At 37.8% G+C, this 27,598-nt stretch overlaps 2 protein-coding genes and 1 long non-coding RNA gene across 13 annotated transcripts in view; 2 read left to right on the top strand and 1 right to left on the bottom strand.

Annotated features, from left to right (window-relative positions):
• Positions 1-876: 876 nt before the first annotated feature.
• On the top strand, positions 877-7,575 carry LOC105036070 (mediator of RNA polymerase II transcription subunit 17). The gene is given in 9 exon segments (XM_073258777.1): positions 877-1,183; positions 1,403-1,619; positions 2,200-2,313; positions 3,708-3,793; positions 3,877-4,270; positions 4,341-4,820; positions 4,924-5,244; positions 7,037-7,073; positions 7,076-7,575. Coding segments are annotated over 8 exon segments (1,896 nt in total). The 5' UTR covers positions 877-1,183; positions 1,403-1,433; the 3' UTR covers positions 7,354-7,575.
• A 2,710-nt stretch (positions 7,576-10,285) lies between these two features.
• On the top strand, positions 10,286-16,727 carry LOC105037586 (uncharacterized). The gene is made up of 4 exons (XR_012141942.1): positions 10,286-10,846; positions 15,591-15,953; positions 16,041-16,135; positions 16,218-16,727. It is a non-coding gene; the product is annotated as an uncharacterized lncRNA (long non-coding RNA).
• A 1,047-nt stretch (positions 16,728-17,774) lies between these two features.
• The window catches only part of LOC105032744 (uncharacterized), a 39,841-nt gene continuing 30,017 nt past the window's right edge, over positions 17,775-27,598 (bottom strand). For 6 of the 11 annotated variants that reach the window (XR_012141941.1, XM_073258769.1, XM_073258773.1 and 3 more), the window contains 2 exons: positions 27,081-27,215; positions 17,775-18,192 (listed from right to left, as the gene is read on the bottom strand). Coding sequence is in view for 8 of the 11 variants with exons in the window: in XM_073258769.1 (XP_073114870.1) it covers positions 27,084-27,215 (132 nt within the window). In the remaining 3 variants the exon portion in view is untranslated. Of the gene's footprint in view, positions 18,305-26,944; positions 26,988-27,080; positions 27,216-27,598 lie in introns of those variants that run through there. The other 5 variants (XR_012141939.1, XR_012141940.1, XM_073258772.1 and 2 more) reach the window with 4 other exon arrangements.

Below are 27,598 nucleotides of genomic sequence, written 5' to 3'. Positions count from 1 at the left end.
AAAATTACTGAAAATTTCTTTGCTTTACTTGTCCCGATGTGTACAAGGCACGTTGGCTCGACTGATTCTAAAATATCTAACGGATGGACTGTTGTGGTTCCATTTATCGATGAACTTTTTTGATTTTTTTTTTTTCCTCCCGCTCTCTTTTGAAGAATTTTTTTTTTCTTTTTAAGTTGACGATGCACTCCCAGTAGTGGTGGTTGCACTGGTTTGAGGCCAACCAGAAGCAGCAGAAATGTATTTAGTAAAAAGTATGACTCGCAGCCACATCATGCAACATAAAAAGGCATATTTAAGCTGGGGTTCATGTAATATATGATAGAGATAGAGATGCTTAAAGATTGAAGTCACAAAATTACATATGTTCTCATGCCATATTTTTCGTCTTGATCAACAAGTAAGCATCAAAACTACTTCAATTCTTGATTATAAGGAAAGGGATTTTCTGTATCGAAAAAAACAAAAAAGGAAAAGGGCTTTTACTCTCGGTCTTTACCATAAAAAAAATACTAATAGATAAAAGCTTGGTTCCTAGAGAGTGGAGACCCAACCTCAAGGACCGGTCCTTTGCTTTATCAGAGAAATATATTAGGTCCCTGGGATAGCCTACTAAACAATTCCATCACATCCACATTCATCAAATCTTTGAAACAAGGTGCTAGAAATCAGACATCCGCTGGTTATCTAGCCTAAATAAACGATGCAAATCAAAGAAAAGAAACAAAAACAATATAAAAATGCCCAAACAAAGTTCCAACAGCAGTAGCCCTTACAAATTTCGGCTATTTCATCCCCGCTGGCCTCCGGACCCTGCCGCCCCTCGGAGCCTCTGGCCTTCTCCTTATTCGGATGCGGATCCGGTTTCGGTTAATAATGGTTTCCAACTCGAATCCGAGTCGCGACCCCTCGCGGAAGTTTGCGGCGCCCTGAGCCCCTGGTTAGCTTGGCTCCCCTCCCAACAGCTCCGGGGGGAGTAGCGGACTGATACGTTTTCTGTTATCTATTTAGGGTTCCGTTCTCGTTTCTACTTCCCCTGTTCTCCTCTCCGGCGACGATCGTATCGGATCGTATAGGAACAAGCGAGCGATGATGGAGGAAGGAGCGTGCGGATCGATCTCGACAAGCTTCCTATCAAGCGCCTTGACGCCATTGATGAGTTAGGGAACGAGCAATTCCCTCCGTGAGTCAGCCTTCTTCCTCTTTCCCCGCCTCCCTTTTTTTTCTTTTTTTCTTTTTTTTTTTTTTCCAACTGCAATAACAACAACAACAACAAAAAAACATCAGATCTGATTGGATCAGATCTTCCTCTCTCCCTCACCCTCGATCTTGATGGTTTGGATTGGTCCTCACATACTCTCTCTCTCTCTCTCTCTCTCTCTCTCTCGCTCGCTCTCGGCAGAGAAATCGGCCATGAAGAGAAGCGTCTCTCCATGATTCGCCGGATCGATTTCTCTTTCGTCGTGGGGAAAGATGCGAAGCAGGCCAAGCGCTCCAAGGAGGCGGCGGCGGCGGCGGCGGCGGCGGTGCAGCAACCTGCTTGGCCGTGGCAGGGCTTAGTCGAAAATCTGCAGCTTGCTCATCAGGAGCTATCCGTCATCATGGATCTCATCAACACGGTCGGTGAGGTTTCTCTTTTCTTTTCTTCTTCTTTGTTTTCAAATTTTTCGCATCAGCGACTCGACTCGGTTTTTGAAGATGGAGAACTATATAAAACGGAGGTATAAAAATATTAGTAAAGTTAGGAAATCCTGGGAAAGTTATTGTTTTTTTTTAGGGTTTGGAAACCTTGACTGCGTGCGAATGTGAGATCCCTATTGCAAGTATCGAGTATGTTTTAGAAAGCTAGCTAGCTTGCGAGTTTCATGAATTGGATGGTGCTCGATCCTGGACTCCTGTCTTCTGGGTCAAGCACTACATTGGTGTATAACAGCCGCACCTTGACAACTCTTTCAACATATTCTACTTCATATAAAACTTCTCAGAAATCCATCTATCCGTTTCATCATATACCGTGATGTGTCTTTTAGTTGCTCTATGTTGATAGCTATTCGTGAATGATGCTTAGTGGGTCCTATGCAACAACCAAAAATCACTTTTAATTTTAATTCCTTGCGGATTGTGATAAACAGACCCTTTGACTGGGTTTTCGATCTATTAGTCTGCACTCATTTTCTTTTCTGGAAGATATTTGTGTAGGTTGAAGCAAATGATGCTGTAGCGGTGGCTGGAATGCAAAGACCAAAGCCTTTGCCAAACGAAGTTCTGTCAGACCTTGCAGTATCTGCAGCAACTAAGCTTCAACGTCTTCGGGTATATGTCTAGGCATAAAATCATGAACATGGTAATTCGGTGCAAGTTGTGTTCAGATTTGATCTGTGATTCTGTTTTCCCATTTGCACCGCATTTGGAGAGATGATAATAAATTGAAAAGCAAAGATTCTGATGGGATTAGTTAGAGAGTTCATAATGAGTGCTGTGTCTCAAATATGGACCGCATGTGTGTCACTACATGCATGTATTCACTACACTATTTGCTCCGATTAATAGTGGTGTGTCTGAAATTTGGTGTTATATCTGCATTCTCCCCCCTTCCCGATATACAGTCTGTTATATAACTGGTAATGATTGCTGTTTTGCAAAATCAGTGTTCTTGTGTGTGTATGCACATATATTCATGTTTATGCTTGTCAATATGCACTTGACTGCTGGCTTTGGACAGAATAATGCATGTATCGCCTTGAGCTCGAAAGAGAGCAATTAAACGAGTGCCTTGATCCAGTTTCTCATTTGTTTTCTGTATATGCCCTTTTCATATGTTTTTGAGGCAATATTTTTTTCTTATTTTTTAAAAAAAATTTGTCAACTTCTGTGACACTTTCTTTTCTGGAGCATCTTTTTATTTTTCCTTGTTGTGTGATTCTACCTTTTCTTCTGCTTTTACAGAGACATATTGTTTATGTGTCCCACATCTTAGCTATTACTCCCACTGTTATTTTGTGGTTGCCCTTCCCACAGTTGTCATTTAGATGCTCTACAGACCATCTTCGCTAACAAAATCACTCTTGCATCCTCAATTGCTGATTTTGCCACCTTTGCCCTTGTTTGCACCTTTGTTCAATCTCCCATCTTTTTCCCTAATGTTATTGAATATGCAGCAATTGGACCAAAGGGATGATTTTAAACAAGAGTGAGAGTGCCAGTAAAATGGTGGGAATTTAAAGAGTCAAAATTTTGATTTGCGATACAAGAATCAGTTTCATCAGTATGATTAGGATCCAAGCATGTTAGGAGCCTTATTTTATTTGCATTAACAATTAATGAAGCCAGATATCTCTCTCTCTTGTTCTTTTATTTTTTGGTTTTTTTTTTTTTGTGGTGGGGGGAGGGGATGAGATTAAATTGGGTGTTGGAGGACTCAGTTCTACCCTTGTGTAATGTCTTTTATATCTTAGAGAATTGTTGGGTCATAATGTTTATTTGCAGTTTTCTTTTTTTATATATGTCTGAGGTTTTTCTTATCAGTTATTTAATGTTTGTGGGAGTTTTTGTAATTCACATCGAAATGAGAAATGCAGAGCATAAATAAGGGGGTTGGCCTGTCAATGTGTTTAACGCTTTAATGTTTTATATGCTTTTTTTCCCCATTAATTGAGTAGTTTTACAGTGTGTTCCTTCTGCATTTGGGTTTCATGTATGTTATGCAGCATCTTGGAAGGTATTTTAAGCAATCTTCTAAAGCAATGGAGCAGCAGGTCTCTAGGGATGCAAGGTTCTATGGTTCACTTATCAGGTATCTGCACGTTATCACTTGTCAAAGGCACCAACTTTGTTGTTGAACAACATATATCATTCTTACTTTTGTTGAACTGATAGATTGCAGCAGAATTGGAAGGTAAAACGGCAGCGTATGGCAGCAATGGGTCCAGGAAGTGAGGGCTTCTCTTTTGATCTTCTGGATAATTCGTTTGTAGACTTGACTGCTTTATCTCGTCCATCATCTATATCTACAGTTCGTGTTGATCATCACTATTCTGGCATTTTGTCTATACAAAGGCCTCAAAAATCATGCCGCTCTATATCTCTCAGATTTATCGGGGCTGATCCTAGTTGCAAACAGAAAAGCTTCAGTAGAAAGAAAATATATAGCTCAGCTGAGCATCTTCGAGCAGCTAAAACAGAAGCTTTGACTGATGAAGATGTCAATGAATGTGTCAAAGATACTCATTCAGTTCTTTGTGAAATCCATCAGTCTATATTTGAAGAGCAGGTAGATTTCTTTGAGGTCCTCTTTGCAATCCTTTTTGTACTTTATGACATATTTGGTCATCAAATTTCAGGTTTTTGACATGGTGAACCATGAGACTTACAACCCATTGCCAGGTATAAGTGTGACTGGGATGCGAGAAGACTTCTTACAACTAGCAATTGGTCAAGAAACTTCAGTATGTCTGTGCCTTGTGCCTTCTGGGAAAGAAGATGGCTCTCAAATGGTTGACTCCAAAGGAGACAGTCAGAATGGGGAAAGTGGACTTCTAAATTCTGACTCGATGGATTTGGCAATTGTTGGAGATGATCAACATGATTTCCTTAAAATGAATTTATCAGGAATGCCCAATCCAGTCAGTCTGGAAATTTATTTGCTATTTATTTTTCATGAAAATGTCCTTGCAAGGGCAAAGGAAAGACGCTCTTGTGCCACCCGAGCTCAAGTGCCCGGTCAGCCTGCAGATGGCAGTTGTGGTGTCCTAGGTCACTTCTGTATGACAGTAGCTCATAGAATCTTTTCCAACAAAGTGTTGTCAGAACTAGAGTCCCTGGTATGAACTAGTTTTCATTTACACATTGAATGAAACAAAGAGCAAAAAAAACAAAGAAGTATTGGGTATTCTGTTATCGATTTTTCCCTGTCCACGTATGCAGGTGAATGGAGTTCCATATCTGCAATTGTTATCTCATCCTACTTGGCATTCTCGGACATCTTCATGGTCTCTCTCCTTGAAGTTTCCCCAGTCAGTTCTTCATGCTGGCAGGTGTTCCAAGATTTTAGACAATCATAATCTGAAGCATGGAATGAGGTCACAGTTCCACACGAAGGTTGTGGTGAAGGATGACCAAATTAATGTAAGTGGTGAGGGTGCACCTAGTATCATTTGTTCATTTAGGGGCAGTTCTGATGATGTATGCTCGTTGAACTCTTTTGGCTGTGACTTAGAAGATCTCCCGATGATTCTTCTGCAGCAGGTATGGTTTTGTATTTATAATATATCATATCAATTTATTCTTGAAGAAAGCATAAATCTCCAAGAACTAGCGAACTATAGTGCTTGAGATTGAGTAGTTTATTCTGGTGACCAAAGGTGACATTGCAACATCAAAGGTCTATGTCAGTTCAGATCCTGGACAATATGCTTTACGTTTTACTCAATCTTTTGAAGGTGCAGCCTTATAAATTCTACGTATGAACTGTTAGAGTTAACCCTGCGAAATACTATTTCATCAGTTCATCTTAGAATTAGTTCATGCTTTTAGCAAGTTCCTGAACAGTAGAGACAACTCGTGAATCAGAAAATGAGATCAACAAATTTACAAGGACCATAAACGAGAACTTGGAGATGCTTCCACCAACAAACATCCTCTCAGTTCCTTGTTCCAGTGAAACCTTGTGTAATCTTTAGCTATTTTTGATGATATTATCATCTAAAGAAACTTTGGAATTTGTAACCAACATGGCTTACTGACTACCTACATGTTTGAAACACAATTCACCATAGCATACCATATTGTCCTGGCCATCTAAGACTCTTTTCAAGTTTAGGTTAATTATGATGGTTTGCTTATTGGCTGCATGAGCTTAGACTTCGTATAAGGTAGATCTGCTTGCTTTAAACTGGCTTTCGAAGGTTCATGATAGCTCCCATCTTTTTCAAAAAAGTTTTCTTAACTAGGAATTTGCACCTATTAGATAAGGTTGATGTCATGTTGGCAACAGAAGTGAGATGTTCTTTAACTTACATGTATCATATTTCTATCTATCATCTGGTTCACATGAAATTCTGACTCAAGAAAATATCAGTCTTTTATTCTCAGCTGCGAGTTCTCTTCCTCTGCCAGAAGAATTACCATTACACAATTTCATGTAGTGTGGCATCAGAATATGACCTAGCGAGCATGATTACAAATTGCCAATTGTAGAACTAGACTGAAGATTTTCAAGTAGGAGCTAGGTGGTTGATGAAAAAATCTTATGGGCATAGAATTACATGAATGTTCAAGAAACTATGGTATTGAAGAAAGCCTCTAACAAATCTGTTGAGAGCAGAAGAGCTTTTTTTGAGAAAAAAGGTTTTTCTTACCTTTTTGAATATATTCATTACCATCTTTTGTTGAAGAATCTGTAGCAGATTCAATCTCTGTTTGCTTTATAATTTTTGGTGTAAGAGCTTACTGTGAAGATGGGGATCTTCATACTTTTCTGAATATTCTTGTTGCCATCTTTTCTAAATTAATCTTGGACATTTTGGCTGATTCAAGTTTCCACTTTCCTCGTAATTTTCAGTATAAGAGGAACGTTGTGGATTCTTGCGCATTTGGGCCAATGTTTTTATTGTTAACTGACAAATAAATCAAAAAGGAAAAAGAAAAAGAAAGATCATTACATGGAATTTTGCTAGTACTTTCTTGTCAACAAGAATATTAAATAAAAACAGCATTTCTTTATCTTTGTTCTCGTTTCTATTGATTATTTTAAATTTCAACAACATGGAATTTCCATCTCTTATGACTGTAAGAAGTGACGAGTAAAAACCTTCTTGAAACTGTACTTTACATCTAATATGTGTTGAAACAAAATGATTTTCATCTTCCACAGAGGAACAAGAACTCGCTGTTGGTAAAGATCATGGATTGGCTGTTTCCTTTCGAGTATTTCAAATAAAAGAGAGAGTCATATTGATTCGTCTCCTTACGTCATCTCAGTCATTAATACATACATATATATATATATATATGGCCTAAATCGTCACTCCTTTGACAGGTAGCGAGCCAGGTTATTCGATGGCTTCATGAGGAAGCTTTGGTGTTGGAATGAAGGCAAGCAGAGACTTCTTGTGCCTGTACTTTGGTTTGGACCATGGTGACACTCTTGGCCTGGTGGCGCATGTGGACCCTGATGACATCAATGGGTGTATTTCGTGGTGGGTTGTGATGGATGATGGTTTGGTGGAGGGAAAAAATTTGACGGAGTATGGCGAGTCTGAGAGTCGGAGATTTTTGGGGCATTTGTCTCTTGAAGCTTTATATGCGACAGTAATGGATTTAGCAAACTTGTGTAGCATTGGTGGCATTCACTAATATGTATGATGCAAACTTGACATTTTGGTCTAGAAGGATTATGCAAGTGATTATGATCACAACCTGATTGAAATCATATGTCAGTACATGGTGGGTAGATGGGGCGTAAGTTGACATCCTCGGCACCTGTTATATTGAGACAAGCCTTATCCGTTGGGTTGGCTCCTGGAATTTTTCTGTCCTTTGCTCAAAAAATTGAAACCGTATGTATTCTGTTGATTTTGCCCTTCTGTTTGGCGATTTCCATTCAAAGCGCTTTAGGTTTGCCCTTCCACTCGTCAGACTCCCACACGGAGCCTCCAACTTACTCCCCTCGAAATTTGGGAGATGTTTTGGTTGAAGATCCATCGCACACAAGGTATGCAGTCTCAGTTATCGCTCGGGCAACGTGGACCACTAATAATTTAATATTTTTTCCCTTTTTCCTTCCTAATTAATAATTTATTAGTGGTCCACGGTGGACCGGATGCAACAATAATTTTTTCCAATTACTTTCTTGTAAGTCTGGTCATCTGGGCAGTGATCTAAAGGAAGAATTGTCTGACATGTTGATGCATATTGTAGCAGTTGTCTCGGCTTTATGTCCTATGGACAAACGGAGAATCTCGTAGATTTTCATTTGGTTTCCTGGACTTTGTTGTCATCTTTTGGATTCCTCTGCCATGAAAAGAAGAAATTATATCCTTCAGGAATAAGCGAGGAAATAAAGTGCATTGGAATTTATGGCAAGTTGGAATTTCTTACGAAGACAGAGTTACCCTCCTAAATTTTGGTTAGATTAAAGAGTGGACACGGTTTTAAAACAAATAATGAGAGGGGATAAGTTTCTCCTATTACTTTGCTAAACAGTGGAATAAAGTCAAACTGTCTCAGCTCACTTCTATGTTCACGTGGTATAACTCTTATTCTATGGCACAATTTTGTTATTTAGCAGCATAACCATGGAAGAGTGGCCTCACTCCATGAGTTATATTGCCCGCCACGCAGGCCCATGGACAATATATATAATTTCTAAAATCTCTTCATGTCATTACCTAATATCTAGATTAACTGATTTTTTTTAAAAAAAATGATTCTTGTTGTGACTAATCTTTTGTTGCTTTTTATTGTTTTATTGAAATAAACACCACGATTAAGCACGTGCAATGCACATTTGAGGGACGTGAGAGGAAAGCGATTGAGTGATAAGAGGCAAATAAAGAAGAGATGGAGTTATTCATTCACTGTTCGAGAGCAGTCCCTTGATGGTTTCCTTCAATCTGTCAAACAGAAATCCCTGAGAAGAAAGCGAAGGAGGGAGGATTCTGATGTGCTATATTGTGTATAATATTTGGTTGGCTATGAATGCATCTTCCAAAATGTAATTTGAAGCCCTAGACGGGTCCTTTTGAAAGATTCCATGCAAATATATGAGCTCATCCAACTGACTGCCTCGGAGGGATTTTTGATGGTCGGGGAAATCTGTGGCCTTCTTTCTATAGGTCCTACACCGCAACTGGTGATTTTCTTCACGTGGGAGCCACCACCTCCCAGCTTCGTTAAAGGAAGCGTGCAGGATATGGTGGAGCTAGCTTCATCACCAGGAATCATAGCTCCCACTTGATTGTAGCGGGTGGTACGCGGGTTGTTGAGTTTATCGTCCCAACGGCCGAACTTTGTGGAGTATGGGATGACTGGTGTATGCTAAATGGATTAAGGGCTTCCCATATTCTTTCAGAGAGGGACTTCTCTACAGTAGCGAAGTGGCTATCAATGCCCGTGCATATTCATGTTAATCATCACTCCCTGCTTCAGGATTGTTGGTGGATGGCAGGTTATCTTCAATCCTTTGAGGTGAAGCATATTTACAAGGAAAGTAATAGTGTTACCAACTAGGTGACCGCTTATGAAGCTAATCATACAAGAGCTGTCTTACATGTCTTTTGGATCTTTTTCCGCTGACTCTCATGGATGTATTTATATGAGGAAAGCACAATATATTATCCTATTGAAAAATATATTTGATTTGATTGGGAAAGAAAGAGATTGCATGTGTAGTTAGTGTATTTTATAAGATAAATGAAAGAGGTATTTTTGGTGTAAACAAAATGATAGATAGAATTATAGAGAATATTTTTTAATGTCAAAATATCATTTTCATTTATAGTATAAATTTTATCTACTGTACTATAATAAATGCCCATTATTAGATTGATATTATGAATGTTTTTTCCAGGAAGGAGCAATCCATATCTAAAAAATCAGCTTTTTTATTAATTTATACGGCATTAGTTGGTCTTAAATTTTTTGTATTAGTTTAACAAAGATAGATCATTACAAAAACGAACGATAGATAGAATGCATAATTTTTTTTTCTAAGAACATGGGTGGTAACTCTAAATTATTAATAATTCAATGATTTAGTTGATTGATTGAAATACATTTTAAAAAAAAGTATTCCTAATTTTTCTCACCATACATCTAAAGTGTTGTTGCTTTAAAATACATTTATTGAGCTAAAACGAATCTTAAAACTATTATTATATTTTCTAATCATATAAATTAATTTTGATAATGCATGTTGTTGGCACTTCATAAGGAAAAATCTCACTGTGCTCACGGAATGCGGCTGGTGAACGTTATGCTTCGTTCACGTGAGGAATCCGGTTTCTCCGGGACGAGGACGACTTCCCCATTAATCCTCTCCGTTTTACGGTATCCTTATTGGTCGAGATCCTGGCCCTCCAAAAACTACCAATTGGATGGTGATTCCTACTGTTTCAGTTCTATACGTTTGTTTTTAGGAGAATAATCATGGTTTATGGCATGTATGCAGTTGGATATACATCTTTATTACATTTTGGGGGAAACTATATAAAAAACGAAGGTTAGGTCTCGGACATGGCTAAAAGAGCGCCCCCTCTTCTTCTACGTCAATCTCGCCAAGGTGAGAGAAGACGATAACCCACTATCCTTATCCTTTGCGCGTATTTCTGCGTGTGCTGTTGAGGGTCTTTACGTATCTATATTTCCCAGTCTGAATTGGATTCCAGCTGTTGGCAGTAGCTTTCCTTTTACGTAGCTGCAGTTAGGGTTTCAGCGATATTCAGTTCGGCTCTCTCGTCCTTGGAAGAGGGCATCCGTGCAGCCCCAGGAGTGTCTTATCCTGGAAGAGGGTTCTTTGGTTCAGGATCTGGCAGCTGCAGCCTTGAGCTACGTTTATTTATTTATTCATTTTTTTTTTTTAACGCATCTTCCTTTCAAGTTTGGTTCTTCTTTTTCTTCTATCGGAATTCCCTCTTTCCTGAAAAAAGAGGTATCTGAAAGGGAGGTTGCCTTTTGGTCTAGCATAAAGCTGCTTGTATAGATTTTTGTAAGATTTATCCTTTTGCACTTCCTTTCAAGCATATCTCTTTTGTCCACCAGCGTCATCGTACTGTTTGTTCTGTTTGATTGCATTCGCAGAGGTATATGCAGCAGCATAACGAGGTCGAGCTTTCTGCTCTCGGGATGGGTATATTGCTTTTTGTTATTATTTATACAAATCCTTGCTAGTTTCTAATAACTGCTAGCATGCCTGGGTTTTTGTGTAAATTCTAGGTTCCCGGTCTTTGCTTTTGATAGTCTTATTCTCCATCCGTCTCTCGCCTCTCATAAATCTGGATTCTTTATTTGGAATAACCTGGTAGAGCACAATGGTGAACATATCTGCTTTAGATTTTTCTCTTGACTAATTTTTCGGCTTACAAGAGAGAGAACTGCCGTATAGTTGGTGCAATTGCTACCTACGGAAGGGAAGATTCACGAAATAAGCTATTTTTCTATAATTGTATCTTCTCATCAAATGATCGAGAATGAAAATTATCCTAATTATTTATTTTTTTATAACCTACCCATTTTGTATGCCTACATTTTTTTGTTTTTGACAACCTATCAGCAATATCTTCTCGTTGCATTCAAATATTGATCATGGGGAGTTCTAGAAGTTCTCTCATCAGTTATATTATAAGATAGTGAACAACGCCATGTCATGGATGGCTCTGTTTGTTTGTGTGAATCGAAATGTATATGTCGTAGCAATTTCCACTTCTATTTTGTGTCGATGTCTCTTGAATTATTTAGACACCTATGATAGCTCCTCCTAGAAATGACTTTTCATTCAGGTCAACTGATTAGGAGGATGAATCTTTTATCAGGAAAATGCCATATTGTGTGCGTTTTGTCCTTTAGGTTGCTTTGCTTGCAAGCTTGCCATCTTGCTCGAACCTTTAGCCTGCCTTCCTATTATCGAACACATAGGGCCATAGGTATCTGAGTCAATTCCTCTGCAGTGAACTCTATTTCTAGAAACCTTCCTCTCTCCAAGCTGACCGGCCTTTTTTATTCCACATCCTAACTGGAGGAAGTGGCCCATGTGTGCTTCCATTCTAGCAAGAAGTAAAATCGCTTACACAAGGTAAGTTTGTTGTTTCGGGTGGCATTCTTGGTGTTTAAGCCAGGACCTTAGAGCCAGATCACATGATGTTGGTCTGGAAGTGCATCATTTATTTATTAATTTCCTACATGCAGACAAACTGATGCCTTCTTGGGTAGTTCAATTGACCACTTTAGCTTCAATTCCTATTGATCGGAAGCTAAATCCAATGCATAAACAGAGTATGTAAGTACCTGACATTCCTTCCTTATCTTTAGCATGATGTATGATTAAGTATTGCTTCTTGCTTTACTAGGAAAAATGAAGCTGCTCAAAAAAAGGTCTATTTAGTGAGAGGTTATGCCTATGAGATTCCTCATTGGCCTTGGAGCAGGCCAACTCTTTCTAAGGAATATTCTCCTGGTCAGAAATGTTAGTATTCTGAGAATGACCTATTTGGTTGGGGGATAGTTTTGCTCTGGTTATGGGGGAGGGGATTGAGGAATAATCTGATATAGGCAATGGAGGGAATAGAATAACTTTATTCTGCCTTTTTGGCAGAATATCTTTGTCCAATTGTGAGAGATAAGGCTGGGTTTGGTTGTAGGATACAAACCCGGGATGGTTACCCCTCAAGGTTCCTTCATCCTGGGTTAAGAACAAATTTCTTTTTGCATAGGAATGGGTAGGGATAACTGAAAAAGTGGAAAATGGTGGAGAAAAAAAAAAGTAAGAGAAAAGCAATAACTCTCAAAATTTTTGCTATGTTGACCTCTCCCCCTTCCAGCCCGCACCCCCCCTCGCCCACGCAACTCCCCCCCCCCCCCCCCAAAAAAAAAAAAAAAAAAAAAAACCCCAAACACAAAAAAAAAAAAGTTAAAAAAAAATGAAGTCTAAGATCCTAATGCAGTCTAAGATCCTAGAAAGAAAAAAAAATTGAAGACCATATTTTACCCCACGAGGATAAAACACAATGATAAAGGAGTCATGGAATGTATGTATGTACACACACATGCACATATACATACATATGTATATATGTGCATACATGTATGTATCTATGGATACGTATGTATGTATCTTTGTATGTGCGCGTGCGCACATGTGCGTGCGTGTCTGTACATGTATCTATATGTGTATGTGTGTCTGTGTGCGCACGCATGCATCTCTCTCTCTCTATATATATGTGTGTGTGTGCCGCGCGCGCGCACCTGCATGCGTGGGTACATGCGGGTGCATGTATCCGTGCGCATGCGCGGTGCAAATATTGATGTCCAACTTCTGGATACATTAACAAATGAACTAAGTGAAAACAAGGCTGGCAATAGTAGTCCTTGTCTAAAAGATAGAACGAACCTCTGGAGAGTAATAGGGCCATTTTTGTTATTTAGGTTGGATGAAAAGCAGTCTCATAATGACTGATGCCCCTCATAAAATTTTAGATGGTAGTTTTTACAATTAAGTTAAGAAACTAGTATGTGAGCCTTTGGTAGAAAGGTTTTGTGAATTATAGAGGTGCATTTTGTTTTCTAACTCTTGCTATGTAAGAAATGGCATGTGAAACAAATCACTCATGTCCACATGTAAATATACCCTTACCCTGCTTGTTATGCATGGAATGTTCAATTCCATTTTTTGCATCTGGATGAGTGGCTTGATGTCATTTTTGGGTAATGTCAAAGGGAGTATCAGTATCAGATATTTATCTAAGCTTAAACTATTAGCTTTGAACTTTCCAACATGTGCTAAATCCTTGATGTCCATTTGAATTAATTTTCTACTCTACTTGCATGCTTCTAATGCAAAATAACTGGACAATGCTGGTTATGATGAACTCGCCAAAATAGCCACCTATTAGAAATTCAATAATGTGGATGCATCTTCTAATTTAAATAGGAATCATCTTAAATAACAGGTATGGGGACTTGAATCTATGAAAGCTTGTTATTCGATTGTCATTGTCAATGTCACAATTGTGACATTTGGTGATGCTTGTATTTGCTGCATATTCCCATGCTTATAATCTTTCAACTGCTGGGAGAGTACTCTTATGATGTTAAAAAAAAGTAAAGAAGAGGTACAATAATGAGTTCATTGGCTCTGCTTATATATACTTAAAGGAACTGTGTCTGTAGGTTGTGCAAATGTTTGTTGGTCTGCACTCGTAGGTGCACGAGGACTTGTGTAAGCACTTGTGCATATGCATGTGTGCAGTCATGTGCGTGTCTGTTGGTATACCTTCTTATTGAAGTTGAATTGTGAAAGTGTTTAAGGATCACTATCCAAGCCTAATGAAGAATCTGGCAAAATGGTAAATTTTGTACATGTGATGGTTTCTTGGCAGACTAGATTTTGGGAAAACTTGTCATAAGATAGACTTTTTGAACATTTTTATGGTACATGGTTTCAAGCACACACACATGGTGGACCATGTAACATATCAGCCAACATGTTCTGCACGAATTATTGAGACTTAAAACCTAAGAGAATTGGACCAGACATGTTAGTATTGTGGGCAATGTCAATATGTTTTTTCCGCACAGTTTACCTCTTCTATGTTATGTCTCATATACATATGACAAGCACTTGCTTGCATCCCATGATTCGGAGGTGTGGTATGAATGTAACTTGGCTTTTGTGGATATCATTGTAAGCCATCAATAACCTGAAGAATTGAGATAGTGTCAGAGGGATAAGTGTGCCTTTTTATTTTTCTTCTTCTTCTTCTTTTGGTTTTTGGGGGAGGGGGGTATGGTGTACAAGTAAGTATATAATTCAGCAATACAAATACCTGGAAAATTTACTATCTTGTTGGGAAAGAAGAGATAAGTGTGCTTTTGCTGTTACTTGGTAAAGGCATAGGTGTGATTTGAAATGCTGATCTGGTGTCCTGTTGCTTTTATTCTTCCACCATTAATAAGATTTGTCTTATTGATCCAAGAGAGATTGGACGTTTGCTTCTCTGTATCAACTAATGCTTGGCATTCTTTACTTGGGCTTGATCATCTATGGTTTTGGCTGTATGACCATTGAGTTTGTATGGTGATAGGAAACCACCTTCTAAGTTCCTTGTTTGAGTTGTCTTTGTTGGAGCTCTGAACTCATTTGACTTTAATGGAAGTGTTTTATATTCTCATGACCTGCAAAACAAGGGTGTCCCAATGCGTGACTCTCATCATTGCATGTTGGGGGAAGGGTTAGATATACGCAGCCTTACCCCCACTGCAGAGAAGTTGTTTCTGTGTTTCAAACCGTTGACACCTAGGTTACAGTGGAATAACCTTGTTTTAGCACAAGGCCTACCCTTATGACCTACAAAAATTCTCAGTTTATTCTTCTTCATTATAGTAGTCTATGCTCTGAAAGTAAATATTTGTTTGGTACAAAGCTTTTCCCATTTGATTAGATTCTATCAACGATGGTATCATATAAAGGTTCCAAATATATCATATTCATATGATTTAATGGAGTATGCATTTCTGATACATAGTATTTTTAGATATGCCTTACTTGTAATATGGCATCTTAATTTTCATCTTAATAGTAGAAGGACTCAGTTTTGACATTTTTAGGAATCACTTTGAAGTTCTGATCTGGCAGGGTGATGATTTTGCACCTTGCTTCTCTTTATTGTTGGTCTTTTCATTTTAATTACCTGTTGAGTTAGCAATAAGTTAGCACTGATGTCCGTGTCTCCAGCAATTTGAATTTCTCATCTATCTCATCTATTCAGATTATACAATCCACTTCTGCCCTTTCTGGGGCCATTTGTGGAAAGCTGCATGTAGATTTATGGGTTATAACCTTTTTTGTTTGGCATAGTTAACGGTAAATGTATTTGCAGATTCTGTAGATTGAAAAAGTGGAAACTCATCTAGTCTTATATTTGAATTATGGGAAGATGTATCTGGTGGATGAAATTCATATTATGTTATTTGCGTTGCTAATGGAATGGGAAAAGAGAAGCTGAAGCTGAAGCAGATTTCTATATCCACTCACACAATAAACTGTAGATGTTGCCTCGAGAATTTGCACAGAAATTTTAAACATGAAAATCTCACAAACAATTAAGGATTTGCCATGGGATGCTGTTCTCGAATGTAGATAATACTTGTGACATTGTTATTTTCGGTGGATCTTTTGGGCATTGCAACTGTTGTAACCATGGCGGAGATATTGAAGAGTAATGGGCTTGCTGTTGAGAAGAGTGAGATATTGCACTCTAATAAATTGTGTTGAGATTCTTTTTTAAATTTGATGTGAACTACTTTTGACTTTGTTTTTAAAAATCCAGGGTTTCATTGAAAAAGTAATCTTTCTGCAGAGATTATGACATCAACAGTTGATATGAAAGATGAATCAAGAAGGGGACCCATCCAAAAAGCATAGGTCTTATCCCATTTACCTTTTTTTTCTTTTTTTTTTTCCTTTTTTCCTTTTTTTTTTTTTTTGTGACACGAGTAAGTTCCAGATTGAGGTGCTGTTGGGGAAGACAGAAAACTTGATGAATTGATGGCTGCTGCTACAGATGAGAGGGATGTGGGGGATGGTGAGGAGCAGAACTGAAGGATTGAATCTGTTTCTTCTCGAGGTCTGATTTGTCAACTGTTAGACTTGCAATGCCCCTTATTGCCGTCAGAGCATGCAGATCAGCATCTTTATGTTTGTTTAGTATGAGCTGCCATTCTGGATGCTAAAACCATGTCATTTGAGTTGGATGTTGTTTTTTCTGGTAACCCTAGATATCTTTGGTTGAGGTGCACTCTCTGCACTATGAGATCATATTTGATCTTGATTCACTTATTCTACATCATGAAAGCTGCAGCGAGGAAACTCCTGGAAGGAAATGCTAGCCCTTTCCTTTAGTTCTGTATGATAAGCACCACTTTGTTTGTTAGGAGATTATCCACATGGGTGTGAATTGATATTATAGGAGTGGATGATCTGCTTTTTTGGTATTTCACAGACGAAGCTTGTGTCATCAGCTATCTGGCGGATCTGCTATAAAGTCATCAAATGACATGATGTAGGCACGGCATAGAAACAAAATGGATGGTGACTATTTTATCATGAAATGATTATATTTTCACCCCTGGATCAAAAGCTAATCAAAACTTGAGTATGCGAAAAAAACAATTTCTTGAGCTCGCTAATGCTGACTCGATGATTCAGTATTCTACAATTTGTGCATAACAACAATTTCTGCAAGTTAATGAAGGCTTTGTATGAGATGACACGGAACTGTCGCATGTGCCTGAGTCCGCTCTTACATGCTTGTGCATGATATAAATGGCACTCTAGCAACGCTAACCTTCAAACAGGAACATTCTTCACTGCTAACCTTATCAATTGACTAATTAGCTGAAGCCCTAGCAACTGGACCTTGTCAAAACAGGTTTATCTCCATAAAATTAGGCTGCAATTGGCGCAATTTTCTGCCGCCTTAAAGAATTGAGGCGTCTTTTCCTCTTACAACTTATTTGAGGGGCTGGTATATATTCGTGCCAGAAATCTCTCAAAAGCTACAAGACCGGTTTAAAATTCGAAGAAATTATGGTAAAGGGGTTCCAACTAACTCTAGAGAATAGCTTTATATTATGTTCTCCATTGGTTTCTGGGTGTTCCAAATGCAATTAATGTAAATCTGAGGTTAAATGGAAAAATCCGGCAACGAAGAAAGAGGATATCTGATATTTTACAGTCAGGTTTCTTGGGCCGAAAAACAAATATAATTAAGGCAAAAAGTAGGCCAAGGGCCTAGAAGGTTAGGAAAACTGGCTACCATTTTCTTGAGAAACCAGTTCGAGCTACGAATCATCCTTTATCAGCATATTTTTGCAGACCTCATAGCACGGGTGAAATCCTGGGCAGCAGGCACCAATTTCACGCAGCTCAGTCCCAACCATTTACAGAGCCAAGGCCCCTTCAGGTGTGGTTAGGATTGCATCAAGGATATTCTGATAGACCTGCATAAGCTTCTTGCATGTGCTTGCAGCTCACCTCTACCGGTGGTTAAAATAGCACTAGATGTAGAAGGTTGTAAACTCGTAATTTTACCAAATTCCTCCTTTAAGGTACATCTTTAGTATCTCATAAACTAGTTTATTGCAGCATATGGTACAACTCCAACTAGACTTGGAGTGGGGCATCTACAGAGCTCTGCTGGGTCTCCCTTCCACCAGATTTTGAGGAAAGCATGTAGGAGATAATCATAGGCATCTTGCTGCAATTGATCACATTTAGAGCAGGCTGTATAAAAACTAAAATCATTTTATGATGATTGGCTGCCCATATAGTTACTTTTAAGTCTTTAATAATTCCAGAGGATATGTACACATGGTTGAAGTGACTCAAGCAAATGCTCCTGCAACCAGTGAGGAGGGGATTTGGAGCTTGGGTGTCTACTTTGGGGGTCAAAACTTCTTGGTTGTATTGCAAGCAAATATCTGCAAGAAACACAATGAGCAAGGATGGCAGAGATGGTTAGAACACCATTCAATTCAGATAACACCAACACCTCAGAAGTACCACCATCTTTATGATAAACAGAAAAAGGACCTGAAAAGAAAAAAAGGGAAAAGGCTTTGATTTGAGATAAGTCCAATTTGAAATAGTTAGTCAAATCAAGTCTAATATATGACCCATAGTTGTACTGTACAGGCACACGAAAGGCTAGGTGGTGGTTTAAAAAGTTATAAAATTTTCCATAATTACCCTGTTCAGGAATTTACTACAATTAAGATGAATGATAATTAAAACCGAAGAGATATGAAGAATAACCGGGACAATCATTAAGCCAGTTTGACACCTAATAATGCCATTGCCACTACAGATTCCATATAAAGTCTATCTGCAACTGCCGTGCAATTCTGAGAGGAAGATGGGGGTATAAAGAAAACTAGAAGGCCTTTATGACAGATCTCATATAATATCTCCAAAAAAAAAAAATCCAACATATACCATAAAAAAGCCAGCCCAACTGCTAAAAATTGTAAACTAGGTACCCAGAATAACAACAGTAAGCTCCAGATTGACAATCATTTCACCAAATATTGAACTTGCAGACTGTCATTTCCCCATGTCAATCTGATAAGTAAATTAAGGTCTACATTATCTGTTACCAGTTATTTAAAAGTTATTTAACTGTTTTGCATCACAAATAGCATTGTATTTCTTTGAAGATTTATTCTGTTGTGCATAAAATTGGAAAATTAGATAAGAAAGAGATTGTTCACTTGATTAGGGAGAACATATTTAATTTTCAAAGCACTAGAACTTAGAGATTCAAGATCTTTGAGAGAATGTTGGGTGCAGGAATCAGTTTGCGAACACAACCCAAGCATCTTTAGAGCATTCCAAAAGGTTAATCTACCATATATCAATAATTTGATCCGCTTGCACCTATCATGTATCAATGATTGGATGCTCTTGCACCTCTCATATATCAATGATTGGATCCTCTTGCACTTGTACACTGCAGACAGTCACTCCAGGAAATTATATGCTACTGAAGATGCAAAAGTCGAAAAATCTCAAGTCCCATCAGGAGCAAAAGGCATCACATTGGGTGCTGACGAGGGAGTCATACATGCTATGGGTTGGGTTAGAAAAGTTGCTGTCACATTAGTAGAATGATGATTTGCAAACTTTTGGTTAATGTCCATACAAAAGGTAAAGCATGAGCCATGAAGCACATGCAAGCATAAAAACAACTGCTTTCTAGAGCACAATCTGCCTATACTTCACACCACCAAAGCCCAACTTCTTGAACACTCCAAGAAGTCGCCTATTTGTTCAAGATTAGCAACTTCTTTTACTGGTATTCATTTTCTACTAAACTACATCACAAGTCACCACTCGAACATAAAGACACAAACAAGCGGCCCTTATTCAAGGATAAGTTTATTCCAATTCCTTGGAACAGTCATTCCAAGAATAACCAAGTTTTTGGGAATAACCTTCCTCTCTCATTCTTGCTTCTTAAACCCACTTTGCAGGGGGGTCTATTTCAGGCTTTACTTTTGGTTTATTGAGGTGTAGCCTTCATGCATCAATCCTATAGTAAATTTATGTTTTATTTAATTTATTTAATTCTATACTTTATTTAATTTAAATGATTGTTTGGCTCAAGGTTTGTCATACCAGTCAGCACCATAATATATTGGGTGTACTATACCGATACCCAACTAGTATATAATCTTGTACCGTATCGACACTCGGTACATTTTACAATCTCCTTCGTACTAACATTATAATAGGATGATATCAGTATGGGGTCCAATATTGTGACAGCAAATCTTGGTTCCACTTCTTATTTCTATCTTTATCTATTTATGATATGTGGAATAACTCTAAGTTAGGGATGGTGGTCAGATAGATTTTTCGGGGTACTCGATTCATCCCAAATCCTAATATGATTCGTTTAGCAATATCTTATAGTATTTGGTATTTAAAATTAAAATCCGAATGGATTTAGGTTGGGTTTGAGATTTACCCCTCGATACCCACTACCGAACCCCTTATTTATAGATACCAACACAAAACCCTAGCCATCATCCAAGCTTCCCTATTTGGCCACTCCAAGCCTCCCACTCGATGGAGACTGAGCACAAAAAACCAAAGGAAAAATCGGAGGAAAACATAGGAAAAAATCAATGAAAACAAATGAAAGATGGGAAAAAAATACAAGATAAGACCTGTTTCCACATGATGGATCATTTTTTTCCCTTTCGCTTGTTTTTCTTTTCATGTCATTCTCTTTTTCAAAGATCTGTGGGGATGGAGAGCACCTAAGAGAGATCAGAGGGGTTCCTTAGGTTCTTGTTGGGGTTTTTTGGTCATGGATATGGGATTCTGTGCTGGCATTGTGGTTGGTCCCTTGAGGCTTTGAGAGCTTAATCCTGGTAGAAGCATGATGGGTTTGGGGATTTTTGATCGAAAGGATTCTTCTTTGGAGGGAGATTGGAGGGATTTCTTAGGTTCCGATAAGGCTGAGCATGGGTCAGATTGGATTGGATTGAGAGAAAAATTTAACCCGACTGAACTCAATCAGATTGAAGAAAATCCAATCCGCTGCCAACCGTTTATCATATATAAACCATTTGAAACCGAAGTTAACGGTTTGTAGCAGGTTCGGATGGGGTGTGTCGATTTGGACTTCAATGTTGATCTAATGTTGATTTTAAACATCACAAACCAATACACCATTAATTCATATAGAAATTAGGATATAATAATTTCATAACATCCATAAGTTATATATAATATGTCATAATTGCTAATTTTCAATTCTTCAAATAGCCTAAGTATTGAAAATACTATATCGGTCGATCGGATTCGATTTCATACAGATTAAAAATGCACAAACCGAACCCGACCATAATTAACCGAATTTTTTACGAATCACAACCCGCTTCAACCAGATTCAAGTTCGGTTTCATATAGGTCGAATTGGGTGGGTTTCTTCGAGTTTCGATTATTTGCTCAGCCCTAGGTTCCGACTGGGATTTTTCTCAAGGATATGGAATTTTGTGCCAGTTGTGGCAGTGTGAGTTGGTCCCTTGAGGTTTTGAGAGCTTAATCTTGGTAGAAGGCATGATATTTTGTAGGGTTTGGGGATTTTTGATTGAAAGGATTCTTCTTTGGCTATAAATTTTCAATTTAAAGTTCTATTCTCATGATACCAAATCCATGGTGTGAGACTTGGACTAGGCTAAGTTCCCCCTTTCTGAACTGTCATGTGAATGCATGAACAAAGCCTTTCTCATGCTATTCAATTTCAAGGGCCAATGTGTGTCATGGTAGCTTGCATCGGCCACCATAGAATGAGAGAGAGGCTTGTGGTTTAACATGTCCTTTTTCCTTACTCTTTGAACATTAGGTTTGTGAGATAGGTGGTCTAGTTGTTTTGATAGGAGGTGGGTTTGCGTACCCGAATAACCCGTCCCAAATAAAGGGTAACCTGCTAGGGTTGGGTACCCGACGGGTATACCAATTTTAAATGGGATGGGTTTGGGATTCTTTATTAATTTTGTAATTGGATTTGGGATGGGTTTGGGTAGTAAGATTTTAATCGGGTTCAGGTAGGACAAATTTTTGTGGGTACCCTACGCGTTGCCATCCCTACTCTAAGTCAACAATAGCTTTGCTTGTTGAAAAAAGTAGATATACATAAAGAGAGCCTTATTCCAAAAGAAAAATTATACTAGCCTCAGAATAGGTATCCCAAGAATAATCAAGTTTGATTTGAATAATTCCTCCCATATTCCTACTTTTTAACTCGCCTAGCAAGAGTTAGGAACATACCAAGCCTTCCGCTTTACTCCCAGGCCAAAGACAGCTTTAAGGCATCAATCAGGTACATTTTTTTATAATATGAATCATCTATTTAGCTGCAATCCTGTGCTTTAACTTATTATGCATATATTTTCCAAAATTCAGCCGCTAGATTTTTTTTAAAGAAAAAATAATCAGAATAACTATTCCTCCGTTTTGTTTTCTTAAAGTCGACTGGTGGGAACAAGGCTTATACCAAGCTCAATTCCATCTTTATTATTCCCAAGCCAAACACCGCCATAATGCATCAACCAATTGCACAAACTATGCATAAATTAATTTCAACTTATTAACAATGGTCTCTCGGTGCGTTTTTTAATTTAGATCACATTTGGTTTAGGGAAAGAAAAAAGTAGAAAAGGAATAGTTATTCCTCTTGGACTAGTTATTTGACATTAGTCTATTTTGTTTGCCTAAAAATTATGGAATAACCCTAGATTGCATCTCCATTCATAGAGAATAATGGGTCTAAGATAAAAGAATAACATATTCGAAATAAAGCTATTCCATTCCGTATAGTAGTTAATGCCTGGATAGACATGTTTTTAACTTTCCTCGTTTATTCATGCCTTCAAACCCAGTTGCCAAGCTTTTATTTTTGAACCAAGTATCCACTTAATACATCGATCATGGCATACTTTCGTGCTTTATTAATTTGAATGGATCAATATAGTCTAATTTTGCAATTTATTACCAAGAATGAAGTTACTCCATCCTCCTAAGTAGTTAATGTATGAGTGAATAGGTTTGACTAAAATAGTGTGATGAGGGCGAGCATTGTTGGACCATCGAACACGGGAGGGTGGGCAGGGAGAGAGAGAGAGGGGTGGTAGAGTAAGCGATCGACTGGGAGTAAAAGCGAAGAAAGAGAGCGGAAGTGGGGTAGGGGGTGGCCACTGACTTGAAGAGGGATGCAGAGAGAGAAAGAAGAGAGCCAAGGAGAAGGTAGTAATGGCCCACTAGGGATGAAGGCAAAGAGAGAGGAAGAGAACCATGGCGGTGAAGGTGACGGAGCACAAAGGTGGTTAGTGGCATCAATGATTGGAGGGGAGATAGCCCTAATTCAAAAAAAGGAAGTATAATTTGGGCCATGTTAAAAAAGGTGAGAGGGAAGTATGCATGTGCGCGCGCACACACACAACTCAAGTCGAGTCAAAAAAGTAAAAGCTTGAGCCTAGCCTAATCTTAATTGGCTTGAGAAGTTGGGACTCGGCCGGGCCCATTAGGTTGAAAATGTAAGCCCAAGCTTGGCAAAACTTGGGCCAATCAGTGCTGAGTTGAGTGGGCCACCTCATTTTGCTTAGGCCTAGTTGCTTCATGAATAAACATGTTTGACTGAAATAACTATTCCTTCTTATTCCTCCAATAATATTGAAGCAAAGACAACCTTTATGCATTAGTCATGGCAAAGTTCTATGCTTTCTCGTGGTCTAACACCATGCTTTATATAATTTAGCTTGCTTTTGGTTTGAGTAAGAAAAAAGTGGAATTGAATAACCTCTTGGAATAGTTACTCCACAAGTTATTCTTATATTTGTTTGGTTCAAGTTTCTTGGAAAATACTATGCTAAGGGTGTTTTTGTCAATAGACAAAAGGAGGAAAAAGACAAATGGGCCCCTATTATATGAAAAAAGTTATTCCAACTCTCAGAAGTTTTTGCTTTTTCAAAGCTTGCTTAGCCGAGCTTATCTCAAGCCCTATCCCTACTTCATTCTTGAGACAATACAACCCAAATTTATCAACCTCCATGTATATTTATATGTAATTTTCTGCATCAATCATGGCAATTTTGTGGTTTACTTGATTTAGACCATAATTGCCAAAAGGGGGAGGGAAAGCAGTATGTAAATGGAAACATGAAATGATGGTTAAAAATCTCTTATCGAGAGAAACAAGATATGGCATTATAAAGCACACAAAAATTCATAAAACTTATGAAAAACTATGAAGAATTATGGGAACAATTGAGAAACCAATTTGCAATGGTTTTCACTTGATTCTGTAAGTAAACCAAATTAGCATATTATCAAACTATTATTAAGCCAATATGGGCTCGCTCAATTTAAAATTAATTTTCATTTAGCAACATACTAGTGTAGAAAAGCCTAATATTTCTATAATTATCTTCCACTCCATCTATAAGGCAAACAAGAGAGGAGGGATTGAGAGTAGGGATAGAGAGAGAGGGCCATCATGCCTCCCTTGCCTTTTCTCAAGAATGATGCTCCAAATCCTAAGGTAAAAATGAAAGGAAAGATGGAGTGGAAGTTGATCAATAGTGAAGAGTAGCTAGTCTTATCTACAGATCTCTCTTCCCATGTGACAAGTGAATTGAACTTTCTTCCAAATGCAATCCTTGAGAAACTCTACTTGGTCCAGAATTGCATTTGCTAGCAACCATGACTAAAGACTAATTCGGTGTGGGAATAAGGCAAAGGTAGAACAAGAATAGTTATTCCACAAGTTATTCCTATTTTTCTTGGGCTAAAATTTCTGGAACTCTAAGTTGGGGTATCTTGTTTTGTAGGAAAAGGTGTATAATGATCAAATCAAAAAGAGAAGTACGCAATTCCTTCAATCTACTCAACTTGGATCTTTCCAAAAAAAAAAGTAAAATAATAGTGAAAAGTAATCTTTAGACCATTTTTTCTTTTATTAATAGCATAATTAAAATCATTATACAAGCTCTATATTTATACTAGTAACATCCACCATTTTGGATCTAGGTCGGTTTCCTCTTCTAGTTAAAAGAGGACAGAATTTTTCTAAAATAGTAAACAATTTATATTAGTAAATATGTTCAGGAGTTGGATCTAGACTACTATATCAACTTTTCCTCCAAATGAGAAGATACATCCAGTCAGACTTACCTTAAAGGAAAGTTTTACTTTGACTGGCTTATTTCAGGGTCTAAACATCATTTATACCCCATGTTAGTGTGACAAACCCCTTGGGGATAGCCACATACGTGACGATCTCAAAAAGTTAATTTCAAAAAAAAAAAAAAGAGCATTGGAACTAGATGACATGCACAATTCAGCCTCCAATGTGGTAGTTCTTGCTCCAGAACCCCTACATAAACCTATCAGAGATGGCAAAAGTTTTCCGCAGCAGGTCTAGTGATCCTCTTAGATCATGATTAGCTGAAATTTCAAGAATAACTATACGCTAAGGGTATTTTGGACCTTCAAAAAAAGAATATAGGAATAACAAGGGTCTTACTCCATGAATAAAGTTATTCCATCCCTTAAAATAGTTATTGCACTAACATGCTAACTTTGGCAAGAATAAGTGTTCCTCCTTTATTTGCATTTTTTTTTTGAAAGGAATAATGCTTTTTTATTTTCTCTTGAACCAAATACAATCATAATTCATAAAATCACAATATAGTTCGGTACTTTATTTAGTTTTAGTGGATCAAAGATTATTCAATCATTGCTTTATATAATTTAGACTTTGGTTCAAGAATATGATAAAAATAATTATTGTGCAATTAATTCCTATTGTTGCTGGCTAAAATTTTAAATTAAGATGAGGTTGTTTTTGTCATGAAGAAAAGGTAGGAACAAGAGAAGGCCTTGTTGCTCTAATGAAGTTTCCCTTAGAATAGCATGTCTAATTGGATTAGTTATTCCTTGCTTGTTTTTGTATATTTCTTTGTAGCAGGAATAAGGCTTATCCAACCTCTATTCCTCCTTTATTCTTCTGAAGTCAAGCATAACCTTAATGCATTGACTATGATGCAATCTATGCTTTAATTAATTTTTAATTTACAGTCATGGTCTAACTTTATGATTTTTTTAATTTACATAAAATTTTTTTGAGAACAATAAAAAGTGAAATATGAATAGTTATTGTACAAGTTATTCCTAATGTTATTTGTCTTAGACTTTGGAATAACTGGAGGCATCTCTGACTTGAGGAGATATTTTTACTTCAAGAGCTAGACTAAAGGGTTATGATCACTTAACTATTTGTTTAATAAATAGTATTATTGTAAGCATAGTATTCTGTACCGGCCCAAACCAGCCAGTACACTTCGTACCGTACCGTACTGACTAGGAACCGATTCTGTTCAGACTGATTTTTCAAAAAATGATCTGAAACAAACTGAACCGCGTGGTACAGCCAGTACAGTGTAGTACAAGGCCAGTATGGTGCAGTATAGTTTGATTTTCTCTTTTTTTGGGGGGGGGCGTTGGATGAGATTTTTTGGGTCGGTATAGTGTGGTACGGCTTTGTTTTTGGGCCGTTGGATGGAATTTTTTTTTGAATTTTTTATTATCCGTATGGGCCGGTATAGTACCATACCGACCGACAACCAGCACGAGGTCCGGTATCGGTATTTAAAATCTTGGTTGTAAGTTTGGCAATATATACTGTCAACTTTTTATTTATAGTGCCTTAACCATGGTTTTCAGCTCCAAGAAATGTTCCCAAGCTGATCTCAAAAGAACAACGTAGGTTCCAAAAAATTCATCAATACAAGCGCTGGTGATAGCTTGCTGCATGGCTCTTGCCTAAAATTTTAATCTTTTATAATAAGTCAATATAGCAAAGCTTAATCTAAAACTCTAAACTTCAATCAGGTGTTCTTCGTTCCCCGAATGTTAGAAGAAATTTTAGGGCATGCTCAAGCTATTAAAGATGGGGCTTCAGAACTGCAATGACTAAGAAATGCTATCGAGTATAGTTATCCTCATTGTCTGCTTTCGAGATTTCGAGTACTCTGGTAATTTATCAAAAGTAAGCCTAAAACAACTTCCCTTTACAAACACTGGACACCCAACTAAGATATCGCACATGCATTATGCTTTTGGGACCACATTTTAAAACCACATTCTAGAACACTTGGATTTTACCTTCTATCAGTTGCAGTTTTCTGTACCATTTCTTCAAAGTTGGCTTTCCAAGCAAAAGTGGTGAATTAGCATCATAATTAATTCGAAATTAACAGCACAATAAAGCTAGAAGAAATTGATGGAAATAGATCATTGCCTGTCAGTAGGATGGTTGAAGGCCGGAGGAAGTTGAACAAATTGACAGCTGCTGGCTGTGCCGTTGAAAGAAGGGGTGAAATGCATGAATCCCATCAATATACAAGGGTGTCTGCATCTCAATCAATCGCGAGACCTGCACAATGAATCCATTAACATGATTATAATAATGAATTTACATTGAAGGCACAGATATGAACAATACTGACGGTCAACATTGAGTGGTGCTATAACACAGTTACACTGAGAGTAATCTGACTTAAATGCCAGTGTTATAACTGACTTAAGAAGTCTTTTTTGTTAAAAAAAAAAACATTGCATGAACAGTCTTTACACCTTTTCTCAGCTTATTAATCGAGCCAGCTCCCCATAAGTTATTAGTTCAAATTAGTATTAGAAAGTCATGTGGCCACTGTAGATGACAAAACACTTCAAAGGAAAGATATAAGCTATTGACATCAATAAAACCATTCTCACGATAATTATCAACTCAGATAACTGCTCTTATCTCCCTCAGTA

Source organism: Elaeis guineensis, chromosome 6 (genome assembly GCF_000442705.2).
Source record: "Elaeis guineensis isolate ETL-2024a chromosome 6, EG11, whole genome shotgun sequence".
NCBI lineage: Eukaryota > Viridiplantae > Streptophyta > Magnoliopsida > Arecales > Arecaceae > Elaeis > Elaeis guineensis.
This window is presented reverse-complemented; position numbering and strand designations above follow the sequence as displayed.